The 23673-nt window shown below is 44.0% G+C and overlaps 1 protein-coding gene and 1 pseudogene across 1 annotated transcript; both read right to left on the bottom strand.

Annotated features, from left to right (window-relative positions):
• Positions 1 to 2520: 2520 nt before the first annotated feature.
• On the bottom strand, positions 2521 to 5575 carry LOC139575150 (chymotrypsin-like elastase family member 3A; annotated as a pseudogene).
• A 3436-nt stretch (positions 5576 to 9011) lies between these two features.
• Positions 9012 to 11446, bottom strand: LOC139575179 (chymotrypsin A-like). Its single transcript, XM_071400179.1, has 6 exons — positions 11375 to 11446; positions 10709 to 10892; positions 10388 to 10466; positions 10020 to 10200; positions 9564 to 9697; positions 9012 to 9219 (listed from the first exon to the last, which is right to left on the bottom strand). Exons 1-6 carry the CDS (start codon positions 11424 to 11426, stop codon positions 9058 to 9060), a joined length of 792 nt encoding a protein of 263 aa, XP_071256280.1. The 5' UTR covers positions 11427 to 11446; the 3' UTR covers positions 9012 to 9057.
• Between the last annotated feature and the right edge of the window lie 12227 nt (positions 11447 to 23673).

Here is a 23673-nt window from a genome sequence, read left to right as displayed (position 1 = left end):
TGTGTTGCTACCATGCTGTTGTTGTGTTGCTACCATGTTGTTGTCATGTTGTTGCTACCATGTTGTTGTCATGTTGTGTTGCTACCATGTTGTTGTCATGTTGTGTTGCTACCATGTTGTTGTCATGTTGTGTTGTTGTCATGTTGTGTTGCTACCATGTTGTTGTCATGTTGTGTTGCTACCATGTTGTTGTCATGTTGTGTTGCTACCATGTTGTGTTGCTACCATGTTGTTGTCATGTTGTGTTGCTACCATGTTGTTGTCATGTTGTGTTGCTACCATGTTGTGTTGTCATGTCATGTTGTGTTGCTACCATGTTGTGTTGCTACCATGTTGTTGTCATGTTGTGTTGCTACCATGTTGTTGTCATGTTGTGTTGCTACCATGTTGTTGTCATGTTGTGTTGCTACCATGCTGTTGTTGTGTTGCTACCATGTTGTTGTCATGTTGTTGCTACCATGTTGTTGTCATGTTGTGTTGCTACCATGTTGTTGTCATGTTGTGTTGCTACCATGTTGTTGTCATGTTGTGTTGTTGTCATGTTGTTTTGCTACCATGTTGTTGTCATGTTGTTGCTACCATGTTGTTGTCATGTTGTGTTGCTACCATGTTGTTGTCATGTTGTGTTGCTACCATGTTGTTGTCATGTTGTGTTGTTGTCATGTTGTGTTGCTACCATGTTGTTGTCATGTTGTGTTGCTACCATGTTGTTGTCATGTTGTGTTGTTGTCATGTTGTGTTGCTACCATGTTGTTGTCATGTTGTGTTGCTACCATGTTGTTGTCATGTTGTGTTGTCATGTTGTGTTGCTACCATGTTGTTGTCATGTTGTGTTGCTACCATGTTGTTGTCATGTTGTGTTGCTACCATGTTGTTGTCATGTTGTGTTGCTACCATGTTGTTGTCATGTTGTGTTGCTACCATGTTGTTGCCATGTTGTGTTGCTACCATGTTGTTGTCATGTGGTGTTGCTACCATGTTGTTGTCATGTTGTGTTGCTACCATGTTGTTGTCATGTTGTGTTGTTGTCATGTTGTGCTGCTACCATGTTGTTGTCATGTTGTGTTGCTACCATGTTGTTGTCATGTTGTGTTGCTACCATGTTGTTGTCATGTGGTGTTGCTACCATGTTGTTGTCATGTGGTGTTGCTACCATGTTGTTGTCATGTTGTGTTGCTACCATGTTGTTGTCATGTGTTGCTGCCAGGCTGTGTTGTCATCTTAGCTCTCTCTTTGTGTAGTGTTATGGTATCTCTCTTGTCGTTATGTGTGTTTTGTCCTATATTTGTAAATAACTATTTGTTCTTAACTGACTCGCCTAGTTAAATAATAAATAAAAGCTGAGAATCAGTGGTGGAACACTGATCCAACAGTCTTCGGAGGTTGAGAGGGGCGATTTGTGTCTGTTCCTTTATCCGTCTGTGGGATCTTTGAGGCCGGATGAGGTCATTATTTCACCCTGAAGAGGTTTTGTGAAGAAAAGTTGGTCTAACTCTTAACTATAGGTGACATTTTATAGGCTTAAAAAAAAAATAGTTCAAAGGCATAAAGGCCCAGTTCAGTCAACATTCTGTTATTCCTGTGTTTTATATCACACTGTACAACAGCTGATGAAACTAACACTGTACAACAGCTGATGAAACTAACACTGTACAAATCAAATCAAATCAAATGTATTTATATAGCCCTTCCTACATCAGCTGATATGTCAAAGTACTGTACAGAAACCCAGCCTAAAACCCCAAACAGCAAGCAATGCAGGTGTAGAAGCACGGTGGCTGACAGCTGATGAAACTAACACGGTACAAGTGTGACATTTGTTTATCAATGTTATTTCCTGATAGTTGCTGGTTGGAAATACAATCTACACAGGACTTTCTAATCAGCAGGTTTGTATGGGCGGGAGTTTCCGGCTTTCCATGATGACATCACCTTGCGGTAAATTGGTTAATAGACCAATAATAAAGAGTTCCAAACCTCTCTGCCAATAACAGCTAGTTTTCACTTTTCCCCTCCCCACTCAGATTACTCCCAGTCGGTCCTAGAAAAATGATTGTTTGAGAAATGTTTCGTTTTTTGCTAAAAAGCCATTTTTGGCAATTTTTTTCAAACGGAAATCTATTACAATAAGTTACTTAAATGCGACCCAGAAATGATTTGATACTGGTATAATAACAGCTGCATTGGACCTTTAACAAATCTAGATAGCATCAAAGAGGAACAAAACACAGGAAGTTGATTTCAGTTTTAGATCTGTATTCAATATGAAATAGGAAGTAAACGGACTTGTGAATGATTGGCTCACCATGCAGGAAGAGGCTGGTATTACATAGCAGCCATGGTTCAACATTTATGCCAACCTTAGTTTATTTATTTTATTTTACTAGGCAAGTCAGTTAAGAACAAATTCTTATTTTCAATGACGGCCTAGGAACAGTGGGTTAACTGCCTTGTTCAGGGGCAGAACGACAGATTTGTACCTTGTCAGCTCGGGGATTTGATCTTGCAACCTTTTGGTTACTAGTCCAACGCTCTAACCACTAGGCTACGCTGCCTCCTCAAGTTGGGAGCTCGGTGACGCGGGCGTGCACTCCAGGCATAGTGGTGGTGCAGGTTCCACTGCCCCAGGACACAATACCAACCAGGGTCCAGGCACCAGCCTTCTCACAGACCAGAGGGTCACTAGAGTCACTCTGCAGGAACACAAAAATATCCCCGTTAATTTAGTTACAGTTTTTAGACGAGCATCCCATGGGTGGATTTATCTCAGGGATGACATCAGTCCTCAGGGGCCTGATTGGTGTCACGTCATTTCCCCTGGCCCTAGTCGCTGGTGCTAACACACCTGATTCAACTAATTGTATCTTTTAACTGCGGACCATAATTAGTTGATTAATGGAGTCATGTCTGTGTGCTATGGTCTGGCACCAATCAGTCTGGCACGGAGCCTTGGTCAGCAGGGGAGGGGGAGGGGGTGGGGGTGTAGCCGGGTGGAGATTATAACAGAACATGGCCAAGATGTTCAAATGTTCATAAATGACCAGCATGGTCAAATAATAATAACCACAGTAATTGTCGAGGGTGCAGCAAGTCAGCACCTCAGGAGTAAATGTCAGTTGGCTTTTCATAGCCGATCATTCAGAGTATCTCTACCGCTCCTGCGGTCTCTAGAGAGTTGAAAACAGCAGGTCTGGGACAGGTAGCACGTCCGGTGAACAGGTCAGGGTTCCATAGCCGCAGGCAGAACAGTTTAAACTGGAGCAGCAGCACGGCCAGGTGGACTGGGGACAGCAAGGAGTCATCATGCCAGGTAGTCCTGAGGCATGGTCCTAGGGCTGGAACACCGACTGCGAGCCAGGCCTAATCGCCCAACATCAGTGCCTGACCTCACTAATGCTTGTGGCTGAATGGAAGCAAGTCCCCGCAGCGATGTTCCAACATCTAGTGGAAAGCCCTCACAGAAGAGAGGAGGCTGTTATAGCAGCAAAGGGAGGAACCACCTCCATATTAATGCCCATCTTCGATGAGCAGGTGTCCACGTACATTTGGTCATGTAGTGTATTGTTGCTATCTTGTCACCAAGCATGTTTTGACATGACGATAAGAGATGAATAGTTGGTAAGAGAACAGGAACATACTGGCACCCAGGATACTAACTTCACTTCAAAATGTTGTGTTTGTATTTATTACATTTAGTAGCCTGTCTCCACCATTTAGTAGCCTGTCTCCACCATTTAGTAGCCTGTCTCCACCATTTAGTAGCCTGTCTCCACCATTTAGTAGCCTGTCTCCACCATTTAGTAGCCTGTCTCCACCATTTAGTAGCCTGTCTCCACCATTTAGTAGCCTGTCCCCACCATTTAGTAGCCTGTCTCCACCATTTAGTAGCCTGTCTCCACCATTTAGTAGTCTGTCTCCACCATTTAGTAGCCTGTCTCCACCATTTAGTAGCCTGTCTCCACCATTTAGTAGCCTGTCTCCACCATTTAGTAGCCTGTCTCCACCATTTAGTAGCCTGTCTCCACCATTTAGTAGCCTGTCTCCACCATTTAGTAGTCTGTCCCCACCATTTAGTAGCCTGTCTCCACCATTTAGTAGCCTGTCTCCACCATTTAGTAGCCTGTCTCCACCATTTAGTAGCCTGTCTCCACCATTTAGTAGTCTGTCTCCACCATTTAGTAGCCTGTCTCCACCATTTAGTAGCCTGTCTCCACCATTTAGTAGCCTGTCTCCACCATTTAGTAGCCTGTCTCCACCATTTAGTAGTCTGTCTCCACCATTTAGTAGCCTGTCTCCACCATTTAGTAGCCTGTCTCCACCATTTAGTAGCCTGTCTCCACCATTTAGTAGCCTGTCCCCACCATTTAGTAGCCTGTCTCCACCATTTAGTAGCCTGTCTCCACCATTTAGTAGCCTGTCTCCACCATTTAGTAGCCTGTCTCCACCATTTAGTAGCCTGTCTCCACCATTTAGTAGCCTGTCTCCACCATTTAGTAGCCTGTCTCCACCATTTAGTAGCCTGTCTCCACCATTTAGTAGCCTGTCTCCACCATTTAGTAGTCTGTCTCCACCATTTAGTAGCCTGTCTCCACCATTTAGTAGCCTGTCTCCACCATTTAGTAGCCTGTCTCCACCATTTAGTAGCCTGTCCCCACCATTTAGTAGCCTGTCTCCACCATTTAGTAGCCTGTCTCCACCATTTAGTAGCCTGTCTCCACCATTTAGTAGCCTGTCTCCACCATTTAGTAGCCTGTCTCCACCATTTAGTAGCCTGTCTCCACCATTTAGTAGCCTGTCTCCACCATTTAGTAGCCTGTCTCCACCATTTAGTAGCCTGTCTCCACCATTTAGTAGCCTGTCTCCACCATTTAGTAGCCTGTCTCCACCATTTAGTAGCCTGTCTCCACCATTTAGTAGCCTGTCTCCACCATTTAGTAGCCCTTCACCACCTTGCACACACAATTTTCTGGATGTCTCAGGGTTGGAGCCACGGATCTCCCAGGATCACACGGTGAGAAGTTCTGCAACAAACAATTATAGTCACTACTAAAAAAGGGATGGGATGAGACTCCGATTTCATGCTTTCAACCCAGCAGGCAAAAACCTCTTCAATTGACGTCATTACAACCACACAACATCAAGATCTTATTGTAAACCCGTTGTAATGATGTCATTTCAAACCGCTTTGCCCACGGGGAATAGAGAGTGTAAAATAGGTGTTGGCATTGAGAGAGTTGCCATTGCTGTGTTCAATACAAGGCTGACTTCACGCTGCAGTGGGCAGTACTCACAACCCATTGTTGATCAGAGAGCCGCCGCAGAAGTGGAATCCAGTGTAGTCCTGGAGGGACACCTGCCAGGGCCAGGAGCCGGGAACAGGCTCCTCATCGTTGACGATGTAGGCGTAACCAGACACCACGGGCTCCTCCCCATTCACAATGTGGGCGTAACCAGACACCACAGGCTGTGGAATATAATGATGATATAATATATTGATGGTAATATATAGTGATGGTATAATATAGTGATGGTATAATATAGTGAAGGATGGTTACACTGACGTGAAGGGATCCATCAGGCCGAATGCCCAGGTTTTGGCGTTGTGGTTCTTGTTCAATGGGGCTGTTTTTAGCGATAGGGAGGGGGGGTGTTCGGCTGGAGACAGTTGTTCATTTTTTGCTTGAGAAGATCATGTACTGTGTTTTGGTTGGGTTGAAAATTAGTTTGATGTCAGTGAGAGTCTCCTGTATTTTAAGATCTTCTCAACACACTTACAGGGGCAATTGCCTTCTCTAGGATAGGGGCAGCATTTTCACATTTGGATGAAAAGCATGCCCAGAGTAAACTGCCTCCTACTCAGTCCCAGATGCTAATATATGCATATTATTATTAGTATTGGATAGAAAACAGTCTAAAATTGTTTGAATAATGTCTGTGACTATAACATAACTTATTTGGCAGGCAAAACCCCGAGGACAAACCATTCAGATTTTTAATTTTTTGAGGTCACTCTCTTTTCAATGGGTTTTCATTGGGAATCCAGATTTCTAAGGGACCTTCCTGCAGTTCCTATCACTTCCACTGGATGTCAACAGTCTTTAGAAATTGGTTGAGGTTTTTCCTTTAAGAAATGAAGAAGTAGCCATGTTCAGAATGAGGCTCCAGTGAAGTGTACTGTTTGTTAGTGGGGCGTGACCAGAAAGCATGCTATATATTTTTTTCCTCCGGTATTGAACACAGATCATCCCGTCTTCAATTTTATCGATTATTTACGTTCAAAAATACCTAAAGTTGTATTACAAAAGTAGTTTGAAATGTTTGGACAAAGCTTACAGGTAACTTTTGAGATATTTTGTAGTCACGTTGTGCAAGTTGGAACCGGTGTTTTTTTGGATCAAACGCGCCAAATAAATTGACATTTTGGATATATATCGACGGAATTAATCAAACAAAAGGACCATTTGTGATGTTATTGGGACATGTTGGAGTGCCAACAGAAGAAGATCGTCAAAAGTAAGGAATTAATTATATATTTATTTCTGCGTTTTGTGTCAAGCCGGGAGGGTTGAAATATGATGGTCTGTGATTGTTAGCTGGGGTGCTATCCTCAGATAATAGCATTGTTTGCTTTCGCCGTAAAGCATTTTTGAAATCTGACACGTTGGCTGGATTCACAACAAGTGTAGCTTTCATTTGGTATATTGAATGTGTGATTTCATGAAAGTTCAATTTTTATAGTGATTTATTTGAATTTGGCGCTCTGCATTTTCACTGGATGTTGGCCAGGAGGGACGCTACCGTCCCACATATCCCAGAGAGGTTAAATACATTTTTGGGGATTTATAAATTAATGATATTGTCACGCGGGACTAGGTGGGTGCAGGAATCAGACGCAGAGAGAGTTCCACTGGGGTATAGTGCTCTTTACTAAAAAGGGATCGGTGGCGGCTAGTAGGACGGTGACGACGACCGCCGAGCACCGCCCGAACAGGTAGGGGAGCCAACTTCGGCGGAAGTCGTGACAGATATACAGTGGGGAGAACAAGTATTTGATACACTGCCGATTTTGCAGGTTTTCCAACTTACAAAGCATGTAGAGGTCTGTAATTTTTATCATAGGTACACTTCAACTGTGAGAGACGGAATCTAAAACAAAAATCCAGAAAATCACATTGTATGATTTTTAAGTAATTAATTTGCATTTTATTGCATGACATAAGTATTTGATACATCAGAAAAGCAGAACTTAATATTTGGTACAGAAACCTTTGTTTGCAATTACAAAGATCATACGTTTCCTGTAGTTATTGACCAGGTTTGCACACACTGCAGCAGGGAGTTTGGCCCACTCCTCCATACAGACCTTCTCCAGATCCTTCAGGTTTCGGGGCTGTCGCTGGGCAATACGGACTTTCAGCTCCCTCCAAAGATTTTCTATTGGGTTCAGGTCTGGAGACTGGCTAGGCCACTCCAGGACCTTGAGATACTTCTTACGGAGCCACTCCTTAGTTGCCCTGGCTGTGTGTTTCGGGTCGTTGTCATGCTGGAAGATCCAGCCACGACCCATCTTCAATGCTCTTACTGAGGGAAGGAGGTTTTTGGCCAAGATCTCGCGATACATGGCCCCATCCATCCTCCCCTCAATATGGTGCAGTCGTCCTGTCCCCTTTGCAGAAAAGCATCCCCAAAGAATGATGTTTCCACCTCCATGCTTCACGGTTGGGAGGGTGTTCTTGGGGTTGTACTCAACCTTCTTCTTCCTCCAAACACGGCGAGTGGAGTTTAGACCAAAAAGCTCTATTTTTGTCTCATCAGACCACATGACCTTCTCCCATTCCTCCTCTGGATCATCCAGATGGTCATTGGCAAACTTCAGACGGGCCTGGAAATGCGCTGGCTTGAGCAGGGGGAACTTGCATGCGCTGCAGGATTTCAATCCATGACGGTGTAGTGTGTTACTAATGGTTTTCTTTGAGACTGTGGTCCCAGCTCTCTTCAGGTCATTGACCAGGTCCTGCCGTGTAGTTATGGGCTGATCCCTCACCTTTCTCATGATCATTGATGCCCCACGAGGTGAGATCTTGCATGGAGCCCCAGACCGAGGGTGGTTGACCGTCATCTTCAACTTCTTCCATTTTCTAATAATTGCGCCAACAGTTGTTGCCTTCTCACCAAGCTGCTTGCATATTGTCCTGTAGCCCATCCCAGCCTTGTGCAGGTCTACCATTTTATCCCTGATGTCCTTACACAGCTCTCTGGTCTTGGCCATTGTGGAGAGGTTGGAGTCTGTTTGATTGAGTGTGTGGACAGGTGTCTTTTATACAGGTAACGAGTTCAAACAGGTGCAGTTAATACAGGTAATGAGTGGAGAACAGGAGGGCTTCTTAAAGAAAAACTAACAGGTCTGTGAGAGCCGGAATTCTTACTGGTTGGTAGGTGATCAAATACTTATGTCATGCAATAAAATGCAAATTAATTACTTAAAAATCATACAATGTGATTTTCTGGATTTTCGTTTTAGATTCCGTCTCTCACAGTTGAAGTGTACCTATGATAAAAATTACAGACCTCTACATGCTTTGTAAGTAGGAAAACCTTCAAAATCGGCAGTGTATCAAATACTTGTTCTCCCCACTGTATATCCATTGATTCTTAAAGAATAAAACGTATAAATGCCTCATGATCTTAATTCAACTGTCACATTCCATGGGAACCCAAAATATAAGCTTGTTTTACGCCAATATTTCTAAACAAAGTAAATGTAAACAAACACTGTTTAGCCTCAAAACATGGTTATAACTATAATGTTGATATCATGGATGGTCAGTCCTTGTATCTGGAGCTCTATCTTTGAATTTGAGAGTGGTTACATTTCTCAAGCACCCCCCCCCCCCCCCCCGCTTTTTACCAGAACAATGGCGGAGAGAATGCTTTGTTATTCTGTTAACTGCTGATTGCTGCATTAACTATCAAAAACCCCACGTTTCAAGAAACACCAAGGAACAAATACGTTACTAGAAACTACTTTTATTTTATTATTGAGATGAAGCTGAAAACTTAGTTGGAGGCGATGGTCTGGTCGATGTAAGAGCGGAGCTCGGTGACGCGGGCGTACACTCCGGGCATAGTGGTGGTGCAGGTTCCACTGCCCCAGGACACAATACCAACCAGGGTCCAGGCACCAGCCTTCTCACAGACCAGGGGCCCACCAGAGTCACCCTGCAGGAACATAGAAAGAGTTAGAGTCTCTCTCTAGGGATTTCTTTTTATGTTCAGAGTTTGTGCTCGGCTGTTTCCAAAAAAGGAACCAAGGAAACACCGAGCTTTTATTGATACAATGTCTGTTTAAGCTAAAGTGTAAATAACTGTAAAAGTTCAGATTGAACTTCCATTAGTCAGATGGTGGAAGGTTCAGTGTCATGGTAACAGTGCGTCAGGGTGCCATATGGTTTGTGTACGCTTGCAAAAATCAGGGATTCTTCCAACTAGGAAGTCTGGAAAACCCTGGCAATGTTTTGGCAGTTGACCGGAATGTTCCACCCCTATGGTTTGTGTTTTCTTACCATGCAGGAGGAGGCGCCATCGGCTCCAGCGCAGATCATAAGGTCGCTGATTTTGGAGCCCCAGAACTTCTGGCACTGAGCCTTGGTCAGCAGGGGAAGAGCAGCCTGCTGCAGCAGGGCAGGGGTGTCAGCAGCTGGAACCAGAGGACACCAAGGGTCAGGTAACACTTAAAAACCGGTTAGCCAATCACCATCTTTCTCACATTTATTAGACTACTAGCAACTCAGGACTACACTGAAACCCAACTGAAACGTCATTTTTTTCAAATAGATTGAGCCAAATGAAATGGAATCTTTCAAATAGATTGAGCCAACTGAAATGGAATCTTTCAAATTGATTGAGCCAACTGAAATGGAATCGTTCAACTATACCGAACATACCGCTAGTCAAAAAAACTAAACCAAAGTTTGTCAGACTTTACAATGAGACCTAGAAAAGCTGTCGTGATTGGTTACCGTTGTAGCGGGTCAGACCCCAGCCGGAGGTCACACACGTCATGCCACCGGGGAAGTCATCGTTGGTCTCAGCAACGCACACGGGGGACACACGGGTTCCCAAGACGGCGGGGGTGGCCAGCTTGATCAGGGTGATGTCGTTGTTGATGGTGAAGCCGTTGTATTTGGGGTGCTTGAAGACCTAGTACGGACACAAGGCGACAACGTTTGAGAATTTAGATGGAATGTTAATCCACCGAGCAGATCATTATCGTTTGAGTTGATGTGACTTCAAAAGGTGGAACTTTTTACTGATCTTTATCTTTACTTCAAAATAAAAGTCTAGATGTTAGAAGTTGCAGTAATAGTTGTGTTGTGTGGTTGTTTACCTGGCCAACCTTGATGGTCTGGATGTTCTCAGCGTTGGACGAGCGATCGTGCTCTCCCAGGATCACACTGTGAGAGGTCCTGAAATAGTTTCACAAAATAAACATTATTTAGCTACTTTAGCAATATGCTAGCCGGCTTTGAGCTAATTAGCATTAGCATTATCTAGCTTATAGCTAGTTTTTAGTTAGTTAGCATTAGCCAGCTTTTAGCTAGTTAGCAATAGCTAGGTTTTAGCTAGTTAGTATGAGCATTAGCTAGATTTTAGCTAGTTAGCATGTTGCTACACTTATGAAGGTTTTGGCTCAGCAGCCAGAACTCACTTCACGCTGCAGTGGGCAGCAGTCACAACCCAGTTCTCGTTGATCAGAGAGCCGCCGCAGAAGTGGAATCCAGTGTAGTCCTGGAGGGACACCTGCCAGGGCCAGGAGCCGGGCACAGCCTCCTCACCGTTGACGATGCGGGAGTAACCAGACACCACAGGCTGGATGGCGGGGGTTCCACAGCCTAAAGACAGAGATTATGGGTCAGGGGTCAGGTTTGGCTGCTCTAACAGAGATTCTAACAGTGACAGTTTCTGAATTACGTCTATACAGAATATAAATACATTGCTGCCTATTGTAGTACCACTTGAAATGTTATTGAGGCATCCTACAAGGTATCCTACAAGGCATCCTACAAGGTATCCTACAAGAGGTATCCTACAAGGCATCCTACAAGGCATCCTACAAGGTATCCTAAAAGACATCCTACAAGGTATCCTATAAGGTATCCTACAAGAGGTATCCTACAAGAGGTATCCTACAAAGTATTCCTACAAGAGGTATCCTACAAGAGGTATCCTACAAGAGGTATCCTACAAGAGGTATCCTACAAGAGGTATCCTACAAGATATCCTACAAGGTATCCTACAAGGCATCCTACAAGAGGTATCCTACAAGAGGTATCCTACAAGGCAGACATTGGCATAAACATGGACATGTTCTCACCGTAGGCTGCGCCGGCGAAGGCAAGGCAGGAGAGGAGCAGCAGACAGTTCATGTTTTCAGCGTGATGGAGTGAGGCACACAGCGGGGTCTTTTATACAGGAACCACTGGTCTGACTCTGCATTCCCATCCACCCCCTGTGTGTGTGTGTGTGTGTGTGTGTGTGTGTGTGTGTGTGTGTGTGTGTGTGTGTGTGTGTGTGTGTGTGTGTGTGTGTGTGTGTGTGTGTGTGTGTGTGTGTGTGTGTGTGTGTACCTCACCTGTCCCTCTGCAGATAACAGGGGACATTTTCTCACACCGTTATAGAACATTACGGGGTTACGAAAAGGGCATTTTGTTGGAATATTTCTTGAAAATGACCAATGGGAAAAAAAATGATGGCGACAATGTTGGCTTGTGGCAAATCATTACCCAAAGGATAGCCTCGCTCTCTCTGAAAGCATGATAGGTATGTTACTTAGACAACTCGTGAAGGGCGGCAGGTAGCCTAGCAGTTGGGCCAGTAACCTAAAGGGTCGCTGGTTCAAATACCTGAGCGGACAAGGTGGAAAAAATCTGTTGATGTGCCCTTGTCCTCGACACGAAACCCTCATTTGCTTCAGGGGTGCCATACTACTATGACTGACCCTGTAAAACAACACACTTCACTGCACCTATCATACTACTATGGCTGACCCTGTAAAACAACACACTACACTGCACCTATCATACTACTATGACTGACCCTGTAAAACAACACCTATCATACTACTATGACTGACCCTGTAAAACAACACCTATCATACTACTATGACTGACCCTGTAAAACAACACCTATCATACTACTATGACTGACCCTGTAAAACAACACCTATCATACTACTATGGCTGACCCTGTAAAACAACACCTATCATACTACTATGACTGACCCTGTAAAACAACACCTATCATACTACTATGACTGACCCTGTAAAACAACACCTATCATACTGCTATGACTGACCCTGTAAAACAACACCTATCATACTACTATGGCTGACCCTGTAAAACAACACCTATCATACTACTATGACTGACCCTGTAAAACAACACCTATCATACTACTATGACTGACCCTGTAAAACAACACCTATCATACTACTATGACTGACCCTGTAAAACAACACCTATCATACTACTATGACTGACCCTGTAAAACAACACCTATCATACTACTATGACTGACCCTGTAAAACAACACCTATCATACTACTATGGCTGACCCTGTAAAACAACACCTATCATACTACTATGGCTGACCCTGTAAAACAACACCTGTCATACTACTATGACTGACCCTGTAAAACAACACATTACACTGCACCTATCATACTACTATGACTGACCCTGTAAAACAACACACTACACTGCACCTATCATACTACTATGGCTGACCTTGTAAAACAACACCTATCATACTACTATGACTGACCCTGTAAAACAACACCTATCATACTACTATGGCTGACCCTGTAAAACAACACCTATCATACTACTATGACTGACCCTGTAAAACAACACCTATCATACTACTATGTCTGACCCTGTAAAACAACAGGTTTCACTGCACCTATCAAATCAAATCACATTTTATTTGTCACATACACATGGTTAGCAGATTTTAATGCGAGTGTAGCGAAATGCTTGTGCTTCTAGTTCCGACAATGCAGTAATAACCAACGAGTAATCTAACCTAACAATTCCACAACTACTACCACCTATCATACTACTATGACTGACCCTGTAAAACAACAGGTTTCACTGCACCTGTCTGGTGTTTGTGACGATACAACATCAACAAAAAAAGGGACACCATGTTCTGTTTTTCCAGGCAGTTAGTAAATGTTATAGTCTTTAAGCAGGTGATACTTTCTAGCATCATGAAAAGGTTGTTTGAAGGGTTTGATTCCCAAAACAAGATATTTCAGAAATGTTGGTAAATTGACATTCATTAAAAACACATCTAGTAAAATAGATAATAGATCTATATTTTAATCTGACCATAACATGGGCTAGTGAAAAGACTGTCATGATTTTGTTTGAAATATATTGCAATGAAATTGTATTTTAGAGAAAATCATCATGCTATACAGAATATCCCTTTACCTCCCCACTGTCCCCTACATATAACCTTCCCTCCCCACTGTCCCCTATATTGTCCCCTATATATCCCCACTGCCCCCTATATATCCCATTCCCTCCCCACTGTCCCCTATATATCCCCTTCCCTCCCCATTGTCCCCTATATATCCCCTTCCCTCCCCATAGTCCCCTATATATCCCCATAGTCCCCTATATATCCCTTTACCTCCCCACTGTCCCCTATATAGTCCCCTATATATCCCTACTGTCTCCTATATATCCCCACTGCCCCCTATATATCCCATTCCCTCCCCACTGTCCCCTATATATCCCCTTCCCTCCCCATTGTCCCCTATATATCCCCTTCCCTCCCCATAGTCCCCTATATATCCCCTTCCCTCCCCATAGTCCCCTATATATCCCCTTCCCTCCCCATAGTCCCCTATATATCCCCTTCCCTCCCCATAGTCCCCTATATATCCCCACTGCCCCCTATATATCCCCTTCCCTCCCCATTGTCCCCTATATATCCCCTTCCCTCCCCATTGTCCCCTATATATCCCCTTCCCTCCCCATAGTCCCCTATATATCCCCTTACCTCCCCATAGTCCCCTAATCATCCCCTTCCCTCCCCATAGTCCCCTATATATCCCCTCCTCTCCCCATAGTCCCCTATATATCCCCATTGTCCCTTATATATCCCCTTCCCTACCCATAGTCCCCTATATATCCCCTTCCCTCCCCATAGTCCCCTATATATGCCCATAGTCCCCTATATACCCCCTTCCCTCCCCATAGTCCCCTATATATCCCCTTCTCTCTCCATAGTCCCCTATATATCCCCTTCCCTCCCCATAGTCCCCTATATATCTCCTTCCCTCCCCATAGTCCCCTATATATCCCCTTCCCTCCCCATAGTCCCCTATATATCCCCTTACCTCCCCATAGTCCCCTAATCATCCCCTTCCCTCCCCATAGTCCCCTATATATCCCCTCCTCTCCCCATAGTCCCCTATATATCCCCATTGTCCCTTATATATCCCCTTCCCTCCCCATAGTCCCCTATATATCCAATTCCCACCCCATAGTCCCCTATATATGCCCATAGTCCCCTATATATCCCCTTCCCTCCCCATAGTCCCCTATATATCCCCTTCTCTCTCCATAGTCCCCTATATATCCCCTTCCCTCCCCATAGTCCCCTAAATATTCCCTTCCCTTTCCATAGTCCCCTATATATCCCCTTCCCTCCCCATAGTCCCCTATATATGCCCATAGTCCCCTATATATCCCCTTCCCTCCCCATAGTCCCCTATATATCACCTTCTCTCTCCATAGTCCCCTATATATCCCCTTCCTCCCCATAGTCCCCTATATATCCCCTTACCTCCCCATAGTCCCCTAATCATCCCCTTCTCTCCCCATAGTCCCCTATATATCCCGTCCTCTCCCCATAGTCCCCTATATATCCCCATTGTCCCTTATATATCCCCTTCCCTCCCCATAGTCCCCTATATATCCCCATCTCTCCCCATAGTCCCCTATATATCCCCTTCCCTCCCCATAGTCCCCTATATATCCCCTTCCCTCCCCATAGTCCTCTATATATCCCCTCCTCTCCCCATAGTTCCCTATATATCCCCTTCCCTCCCCATAGTCCCCTATATATCCCCTTCCCTCCCCATAGTCCTCTATATATCCCTTCCTCTCCCCATAGTCCCCTATATATCCCCTTCCCTCCCCATAGTCCCCTATATATCCCCTTCCCTCCCCATAGTCCCCTATATATCCCCTTCCCTCCCCATAGTCCCCTATATATCCCCTTCCCTCCCCATAGTCCCCTATATATCCCCACTGTCCCCTATATATCCCCTTCCCTCCCCATAGTCCCCTATATTCCATCCACCTGGACAACGGACATAGAGCATATTGGATATCCCATTTTGCACAAAACAAGTACGCTTAAATTAAGTGTTTTAAAAGTTTGATTACAACCATAATCGATACACATAGAAACTGACCCATGAGTGTTCATGTCAGACGAAACAATGCAGATGGGAAAAGCTCTTCATTTGAACCTTCTTCAGATAAATGAACAAATAACAAAGAACAGAATTCTTTGAATAAAATGACATGTAGAGAAGTTACTTCCATCATATTACATGTAAATAAAGAGAAAATTCACCAATTACAAGAGACCGCTAAGAGAGAGAGGGATTCTATGAGTCGTTATCTCAGGGTTTGGAATCCCAGAAAAGGTGTATTTTTTTTCTAGTAGAAGGAGTCAGGTTAGCCTGGTCCCAGATCTCTTCTGCTCTTTTTCCAATAGAAGGGGTCAGGTTAACTAGGGTCAGGTGGTGAGGGAATTGAAGCTAGGTTCAGGTGGTGAGGGAATTGAAGCTAGGGTCAGGTTAGCCTGGTCCCAGATCTCTTCTGCTCTTTTCCAGTGGAAGGGGTCAGGTTAGCTAGGGTCAGGTGGGGAGGGAATGGAAGCTAGGTTCAGGTTGTGAGGGAATGGAAGCTAGGTTCAGGTGGTGAGGGAATGGAAGCTAGGGTCAGGTGGTGAGGGAATGGAAGCTAGGGTCAGGTGGTGAGGGAATGGAAGCTAGGTTCAGGTGGTGAGGGAATGGAAGCTAGGTGCAGGTGGTGAGGGAATGGAAGCTAGGGTCAGGTGGTGAGGGAATGGAAGCTAGGGTCAGGTGGTGAGGGAATGGAAGCTAGGTTCAGGTGGTGAGGGAATGGAAGCTAGGTTCAGGTGGTGAGGGAATGGAAGCTAGGGTCAGGTGGTGAGGGAATGGAAGCTAGGGTCAGGTGGTGAGGGAATGGAAGCTAGGTTCAGGTGGTGAGGGAATGGAAGCTAGGGTTAGGTGGTGAGGGAATGGAAGCTAGGGTCAGGTGGTGAGGGAATGGAAGCTAGGGTCAGGTGGGGAGGGAATGGAAGCTAGGGTTAGGTGGGGAGGGAATGGAAGCTAGGAATGGAAGCTAGGGTTAGGTGGAGAGGGAATGGAAGCTAGGGTTAGGTGGGGAGGGAATGGAAGCTAGGAATGGAAGCTAGGGTTAGGTGGGGAGGGAATGGAAGCTAGGGTTAGGTGGGGAGGGAATGGAAGCTAGGAATGGAAGCTAGGGTTAGGTGGGGAGGGAATGGAAGCTAGGGTCAGGTTAGCCTGGTCCCTGATCTCTTCTGCTCTTTCCAGTGGAAGGGGTCAGGTTAGCTAGGGTCAGGTGGGGAGGGAATGGAAGCTAGGTTCAGGTGGAGAGGGAATGGAAACTAGGTACAGGTGGGGAGGGAATGGAAGCTAGGGTTAAGGGGGGAGGGAATGGAAGCCAGGGTTAGGTGGGGAGGGAATGGAAGCTAGGGTCAGGTGGGGAGAGAATGGAAGCTAGGGTCAGATGGGGAGGGAATGGAAGCTAGGGTCAGGTGGTGAGGGAATATAGATGTGTAAAAGCTAACCAAGGACAAGCGTAGAACATATTCACGTCCTACACTACCAATACACAATACATTATGGCAATAACAAGAACATAAGAACAATGAGTTTGAATAATGTTTGTAGAATCAGAATAACAAACTCAGTATTGATCTGTAAACACAAGATCTCAAACAGTTAGCTTAACTGTTCTCTAATAACCAGAGCTAAGTATTCAGATTATCCCACTGACACAACATGACTGTCAGATGGGTAAATAACACAACATGACTGTCAGATGGGTAACTAATGGACCCGACATGACCGTCAGACAGGTAGAATGGATGGTACAGTATATTTGAAAAGTGTTATTGCTGTAAGAAATGTTGCAGTGAATCCTGGGAGTTGTAGGAAAAGATGGCAGAGGACAGGTTTCGGGTTGAGTCTAGGATGCCAGTGACTAGTGACAGTTAGAGGAACGCGTTGCTATTCTGAACACTTTCAGGACACTAAGGGCCCACATCTACAACATGTCTCAGAGTAGTTAGGGCTGACCTAGGACCTGTCCATATCGTCTGATTCATGATGATCTAAAAGGGGCTAAACTGATCTGAGATCAGCCCTATTACTCTGATGCCCTTAATGAATATGTGTCCTGAGCACAGCAGTACAACCAGATCTGTCTCCACCAATCTGGTTGTCTTGCTATGCAGTACAGTACTGGGCTGAGAACTTTCCATTCCCCTAGTAGTGATAAGCAGCTGGATATATTACCCCCCCCCCATCTCCGGATAAGTAACTTTTAGGAGTGAATATTCTACCGGGTTTGCCCTCTGTTCTGGGGTGAGGTGGACACAAAATCCTGGGGCTCCTTCTGGTTCGACTCTGATGGGGGTTTGGGGATAAGTAAGGGTTTGGGGATAAGTAAGGGTTTGGGGATAAGTAAGGGTTTGGGGATAAGTAAGGGTTTGGGGATAAGTAAGGGTTTGGGGATAAGTAAGGTCCAATGTCCTTTAGAATGTCACATCGTTACAATGGCTTTCCTCTGGAGATCGTCTCCTGTCTGGATTTCGTCAGCGCCTCCCTATGGTGGGTACACCTGCAGTCTGCTCTTCTTTCCACAGGGGATTTTAACTCTTGGTTAAAAGTTATCAATCTTCTATCCTTCATCTACAGCAGGGTTCCCCAATAGGCGACCCAGGGATTTAGTTTGCTCCCCCCCCCCCCCCCTCCAAGTTTTCTGAGTTATTGATGCAAGAACTGACCATCCATGATATCAAAATTATAGTTTTAACCAATTATTTTTAGTTGTTGGACATAAAATACTGTAAAATAACCAGGACATTAGTAATTTTAATTTTGGAAATCTGTTCCCAAGTATTCCCACGCATAAATAGAAAGATATGTGATCAAATCCCGACTTAACTAAGGTTTGAAATGATTCTGTTTATGTCATACTATATCTGTTTAGGATTCTTGCAGTCAATTTGCAGTCTACAAATTATTGATAACTACATTCTCCCAATCTTCTTCTGGATCATCCAAATGCTCTCTAGCAAACTTCAGACGGGCCTGGACATGTACTGGCTTAAGCAGGGGGACACGTCTGGCACTGCAGGATTTGAGTCCCTGGCGGCGTAGCTTTGTTACTTTGGTCCCAGCTCTCTGCAGGTCATTCACTAGGTCCCCCCGTGTGGTTCTGGGATTTTTGCTCACCGTTCTTGTGATCATTTTGACCCCACGGGGTGAGATCTTGCGTGGAGCCCCAGATCGAGGGAGATTATAAGTGGTCTTGTATATCTTCCATTTCCTAATAATTGCTCCCACAGTTGATTTCTTCAAACCAAGCTGCTTACCTATTGCAGATTCAGTCTTCCCAGCCTGGTGCAGGTCTACAATTTTGTTTCTGGTGTCGTTTGACAGCTCTTTGGTCTTGGCCATAGTGGAGTTTGGAGTGTGACTGTTTGAGGTTGTGGACAGGTGTCTTTTATACTGATAACAAGTTCAAACAGGTGCCATTAATACAGGTAACGAGTGGAGGACAGAGGAGCCTCTTAAAGAAGAAGTTACAGGTCTGTGAGAGCCAGAAATCTTGCTTATTTGTAGGTGACCAAATACTTATTTTCCACCATGATTTGCAATAAATTCATTAAAAATCATTTTTTTCTGATTTTGTCTGTCATAGTTGAAGTGTACCTATGATGAAAATTACAGGCCTCTCTCATCTTTTTAAGTGGGAGAACTTGCACAATTGGTGTCTGACTAAATACTTTTTTGCCCCACTGTATAACAGACTGACCCTAGCCCCTCGACACATTAACGACTGCAGCATAGATACTGGAGGCTGAGACAGGAGGGGTCGGGAGACACTGTGGATAAATATTATTATTAAGTCCAAAAATATAAACATTCCCTGTTATATTGCATGATGGGGATTGGCCCTTTAAACAGAACTAAACGTACAAACATTCCCTGTTATATTGTATGATGAGCTTAGTGCAGTTGAAGTCGGAAGTTTACATACACCTTAGCCGAATATATTTGAACTCAGTTTTTCACAATTCCTGACATTTAATCCTAGAAAAATTCCCTGTCTTAGGTCAGTTAGGATCACCACTTAATTTTAAGAATGTGAAATGTCCGAATAATAGTAGAGAGAATTATTTATTTCAGCTTTTATTGCTTTCATCACATTCCCAGTGGGTCAGAAGTTTACATACTCAATTAGTATTTGGTAGCATTGCCTATATATTGTTTAACTTGGGTCAAACATTTCGGGTAGCCTTCCACAAGCTTCCCACAATAAGTTGTGTGTCACGGCTGTTGAAGGAAGTGCAGCGTGGTGAGCGTACATTTTCTTCTTTATTAGAAATGACGCCGACAAAACAATAAACAATACAAAACAAACCGTGAAGCTTAAGGGCTATGTGCCACAAACAAAGTCAACTTCCCACAAAGACAGGTGGGAAAAAAGGCTACCTAAGTATGGCTCCCAATCAGAGACAACGATAGACAGCTGTCCCTGATTGAGAACCACACCTGGCCAAACACATAGAAATACATGGTGTTTATACTTGCGTACAGGTGAACGTGGTACTTTCAAGCATTTGGAAATTGAATAAGGATGAATCAGATTCGTGGAGGACTACAATTATTTTTCTGAGGTCTTGGCTGATTTCTTTAGATTTTCCCATGATGTCAAGCAAAGAGGCACAGAGTTTGAAGGTAGGCCTTGAAATACATTCACAGGTACACCTCCAATTGACTCAAATTGTGGCAATTAGCCTATCAGAAGCTTCTAAAGCCATGACATCATTTTCTGGAATTTTCCAAGCTGTTTAAAGGCACAGTCAAATTAGTGTATGTAAACTTCTGACCCACTGGAATTGTGATACAGTGAATTATAAGTGAAATAATCTGTCTGTAAACAATTGTTGGAAAAATTACTTGTGTCATGCACAAAGTAGATACCCTAACCGACTTGCCAAAACTATAGTGTGTTCACAAGAAATTTGTGGAGTGGTTGAAAAACAAGTTTCAATGACTCCAACCTAAGTGTATGAAAACTTCTGACTTCAACTGTATATATACTGTGATCATGTGACAGATCATGTGACACTTAGATTGCACAAAGGTGGACTTTATTCAACAAATTTTAGGTGACTTCTGAAGGTAACTGGTCGCACCAGATCTTATTTAGGGGCTTCATAGAAAACACAACTAGAAAACAAAACCATGCACACACCACTTTTCAGTTTTTTATTATTTTTTAGAAACAAGTAAAAAATAATCATTTCACTTCACCAATTTGTACTATTTTGTGTCTGTCCATTACGTGACATCCAAGTCAAAATCCATTTAAATGACAGGTTGTAATGCAACAAAATAGGAAAAACATCAAGGGGGATGAATACTTTTGCAAGGCGCTGCTGTTTGGACCTGATGTAATTTGACCCTCTAAACACCTCTCTCTCTCTCTCGACCTTAACCAATCCTGACCTTAACCACTCCTGACCTTAACCAATCCTGACCTTAACCAATCCTGACCTTAACCAATCCTGACCTTAACCACTCCTGACCTTAACCAATCCTGACCTTAACCACTCCTGACCTTAACCAATCCTGACCTTAACCAATCCTGACCTTAACCACTCCTGACCTTAACCACTCCTGACCTTAACCAATCCTGACCTTAACCAATCCTGACCTTAACCACTCCTGACCTTAACCAATCCTGACCTTAACCACTCCTGACCTTAACCAATCCTGACCTTAACCACTCCTGACCTTAACCAATCCTGACCTTAACCAATCCTGACCTTAACCAATCCTGACCTTAACCACTCCTGACCTTAACCAATCCTGACCTTAACCACTCCTGACCTTAACCACTCCTGACCTTAACCACTCCTGACCTTAACCAATCCTGACCTTAACCACTCCTGACCTTAACCACTCCTGACCTTAACCACTCCTGACCTTAACCACTCCTGACCTTAACCAATCCTGACCTTAACCAATCCTGACCTTAACCACTCCTGACCTTAACCAATCCTGACCTTAACCACTCCTGACCTTAACCACTCCTGACCTTAACCAATCCTGACCTTAACCAATCCTGACCTTAACCACTCCTGACCTTAACCACTCCTGACCTTAACCACTCCTGACCTTAACCAATCCCTGACCTTAACCAATCCTGACCTTAACCACTCCTGACCTTAACCACTCCTGACCTTAACCAATCCCTGACCTTAACCAATCCCTGACCTTAACCAATCCTGACCTTAACCACTCCTGACCTTAACCACTCCTGACCTTAACCACTCCTGACCTTAACCAATCCTGACCTTAACCACTCCTGACCTTAACCACTCCTGACCTTAACCAATCCTGACCTTAACCAATCCTGACCTTAACCAATCCTGACCTTAACCAATCCTGACCTTAACCAATCCCTGACCTTAACCACTCCTGACCTTAACCAATCCTGACCTTAACCAATCCCTGACCTTAACCACTCCTGACCTTAACCACTCCTGACCTTAACCAATCCTGACCCAGGATCAGTGTCTAGGGCAACTTCACACTCCTCTGGTTGATGGAAGAGCTTCTCTATCAGGTGAACTACTTCCTCTTTAAGGAATACCTAGGATAGGATAAAGTAATCCTTCTGACCCCCCCCCCCCCTTAAAAGATTTAGATGCACTGTTGTAAAGTGGCTGTTCCACTGGATGTCATAAGGTGAATGCACCAATTTGTAAGTCGCTCTGGATAAGAGCGTCTGCTAAATGACTTAAATGTAATGTAAATGTAGGAGCCACTAGAGGGGGCTAGTCACATACACTACAGATGGTGAAAGTCTACTATGGACAGTTACTGTTGGTTGAGACAACAAGAACATGTCCCTAATGGCACCCTACTCCCTATGTAGTGCACTACTATAGACCAGAACCCTATTCCCTATATAGTACACTACTTTAGACCAGAGCCCTATTCCCTATATAGTGCACTACTTTAGACCAGAGCCCTATATAGTACACTACTTTAGACCAGAGCCCTATTCCCTATATAGTGCACTACTTTAGACCAGAGCCCTATATAGTACACTACTATAGACCAGAGCCCTATTCCCTATATAGTGCACTACTTTAGACCAGAGCCCTATGGCAGTGCACTAGGTAATAGGGAACCATTTGAGATTAAACTCCAAGTGTGTTTAGTTTCAACACGTTGAATCATTTGTTTGTGACAATGGTTCAATAGCAAAGTAACTCAGCCGTTCACTTTGAGTTGTTCAGGGAGATTATAAAAAGTTATATTTGCGTTTATTTCCTAATTCTCTTCATTTTTCAGATCAAAATAAAAAAAGATAATTGACTGGTTGAGTTGTCATGAACATGCGTTGCTTCTTGGGGAGGCCTGGTGTTTTATGTAGTCAAGTCCAAGCTTGTCCAATTTCACCGTTTATTTGATGCTGTAGAGCAGCGATGCCCCAAGTCAGACCTAGTGATACGTCATGATATATGAAACATCACCTAGTGATACCCCATGATATATGAAACATCACCTAGTGATACGTCATGATATATGAAACATCACCTAGTGATACGTCATGATATATGAAACATCACCTAGTGATACCCCATGATATATGAAACATCACCTAGTGATACCCCATGATATATGAAACATCACCTAGTGATACCCCATGATATATGAAACATCACCCAGCGATACCCCATGATATATGAAACATCACCTAGTGATACCCCATGATATATGAAACATCACCCAGCGATACCCCATGATATATGAAACATCACCTAGTGATACCCCATGATATATGAAACATCACCTAGTGATACCCCATGATATATGAAACATCACCTAGTGATACCCCATGATATATGAAACATCACCTAGTGATACCCCATGATATATGAAACATCACCTAGTGATACCCCATGATATATGAAACATCACCTAGTGATACCCCATGATATATGAAACATCACCTAGTGATACCCCATGATATATGAAACATCACCTAGTGATACCCCATGATATATGAAACATCACCTAGTGATACCCCATGATATATGAAACATCACCTAGTGATACCCCATGATATATGAAACATCACCCAGCGATACCCCATGATATATGAAACATCACCTAGTGATACCCCATGATATATGAAACATCACCCAGCGATACCCCATGATATATGAAACATCACCTAGTGATACCCCATGATATATGAAACATCACCCAGCGATACCCCATGATA

This window comes from Salvelinus alpinus, chromosome 5, assembly GCF_045679555.1.
Source record: "Salvelinus alpinus chromosome 5, SLU_Salpinus.1, whole genome shotgun sequence".
Lineage (NCBI taxonomy): Eukaryota > Metazoa > Chordata > Actinopteri > Salmoniformes > Salmonidae > Salvelinus > Salvelinus alpinus.
This window is presented reverse-complemented; position numbering and strand designations above follow the sequence as displayed.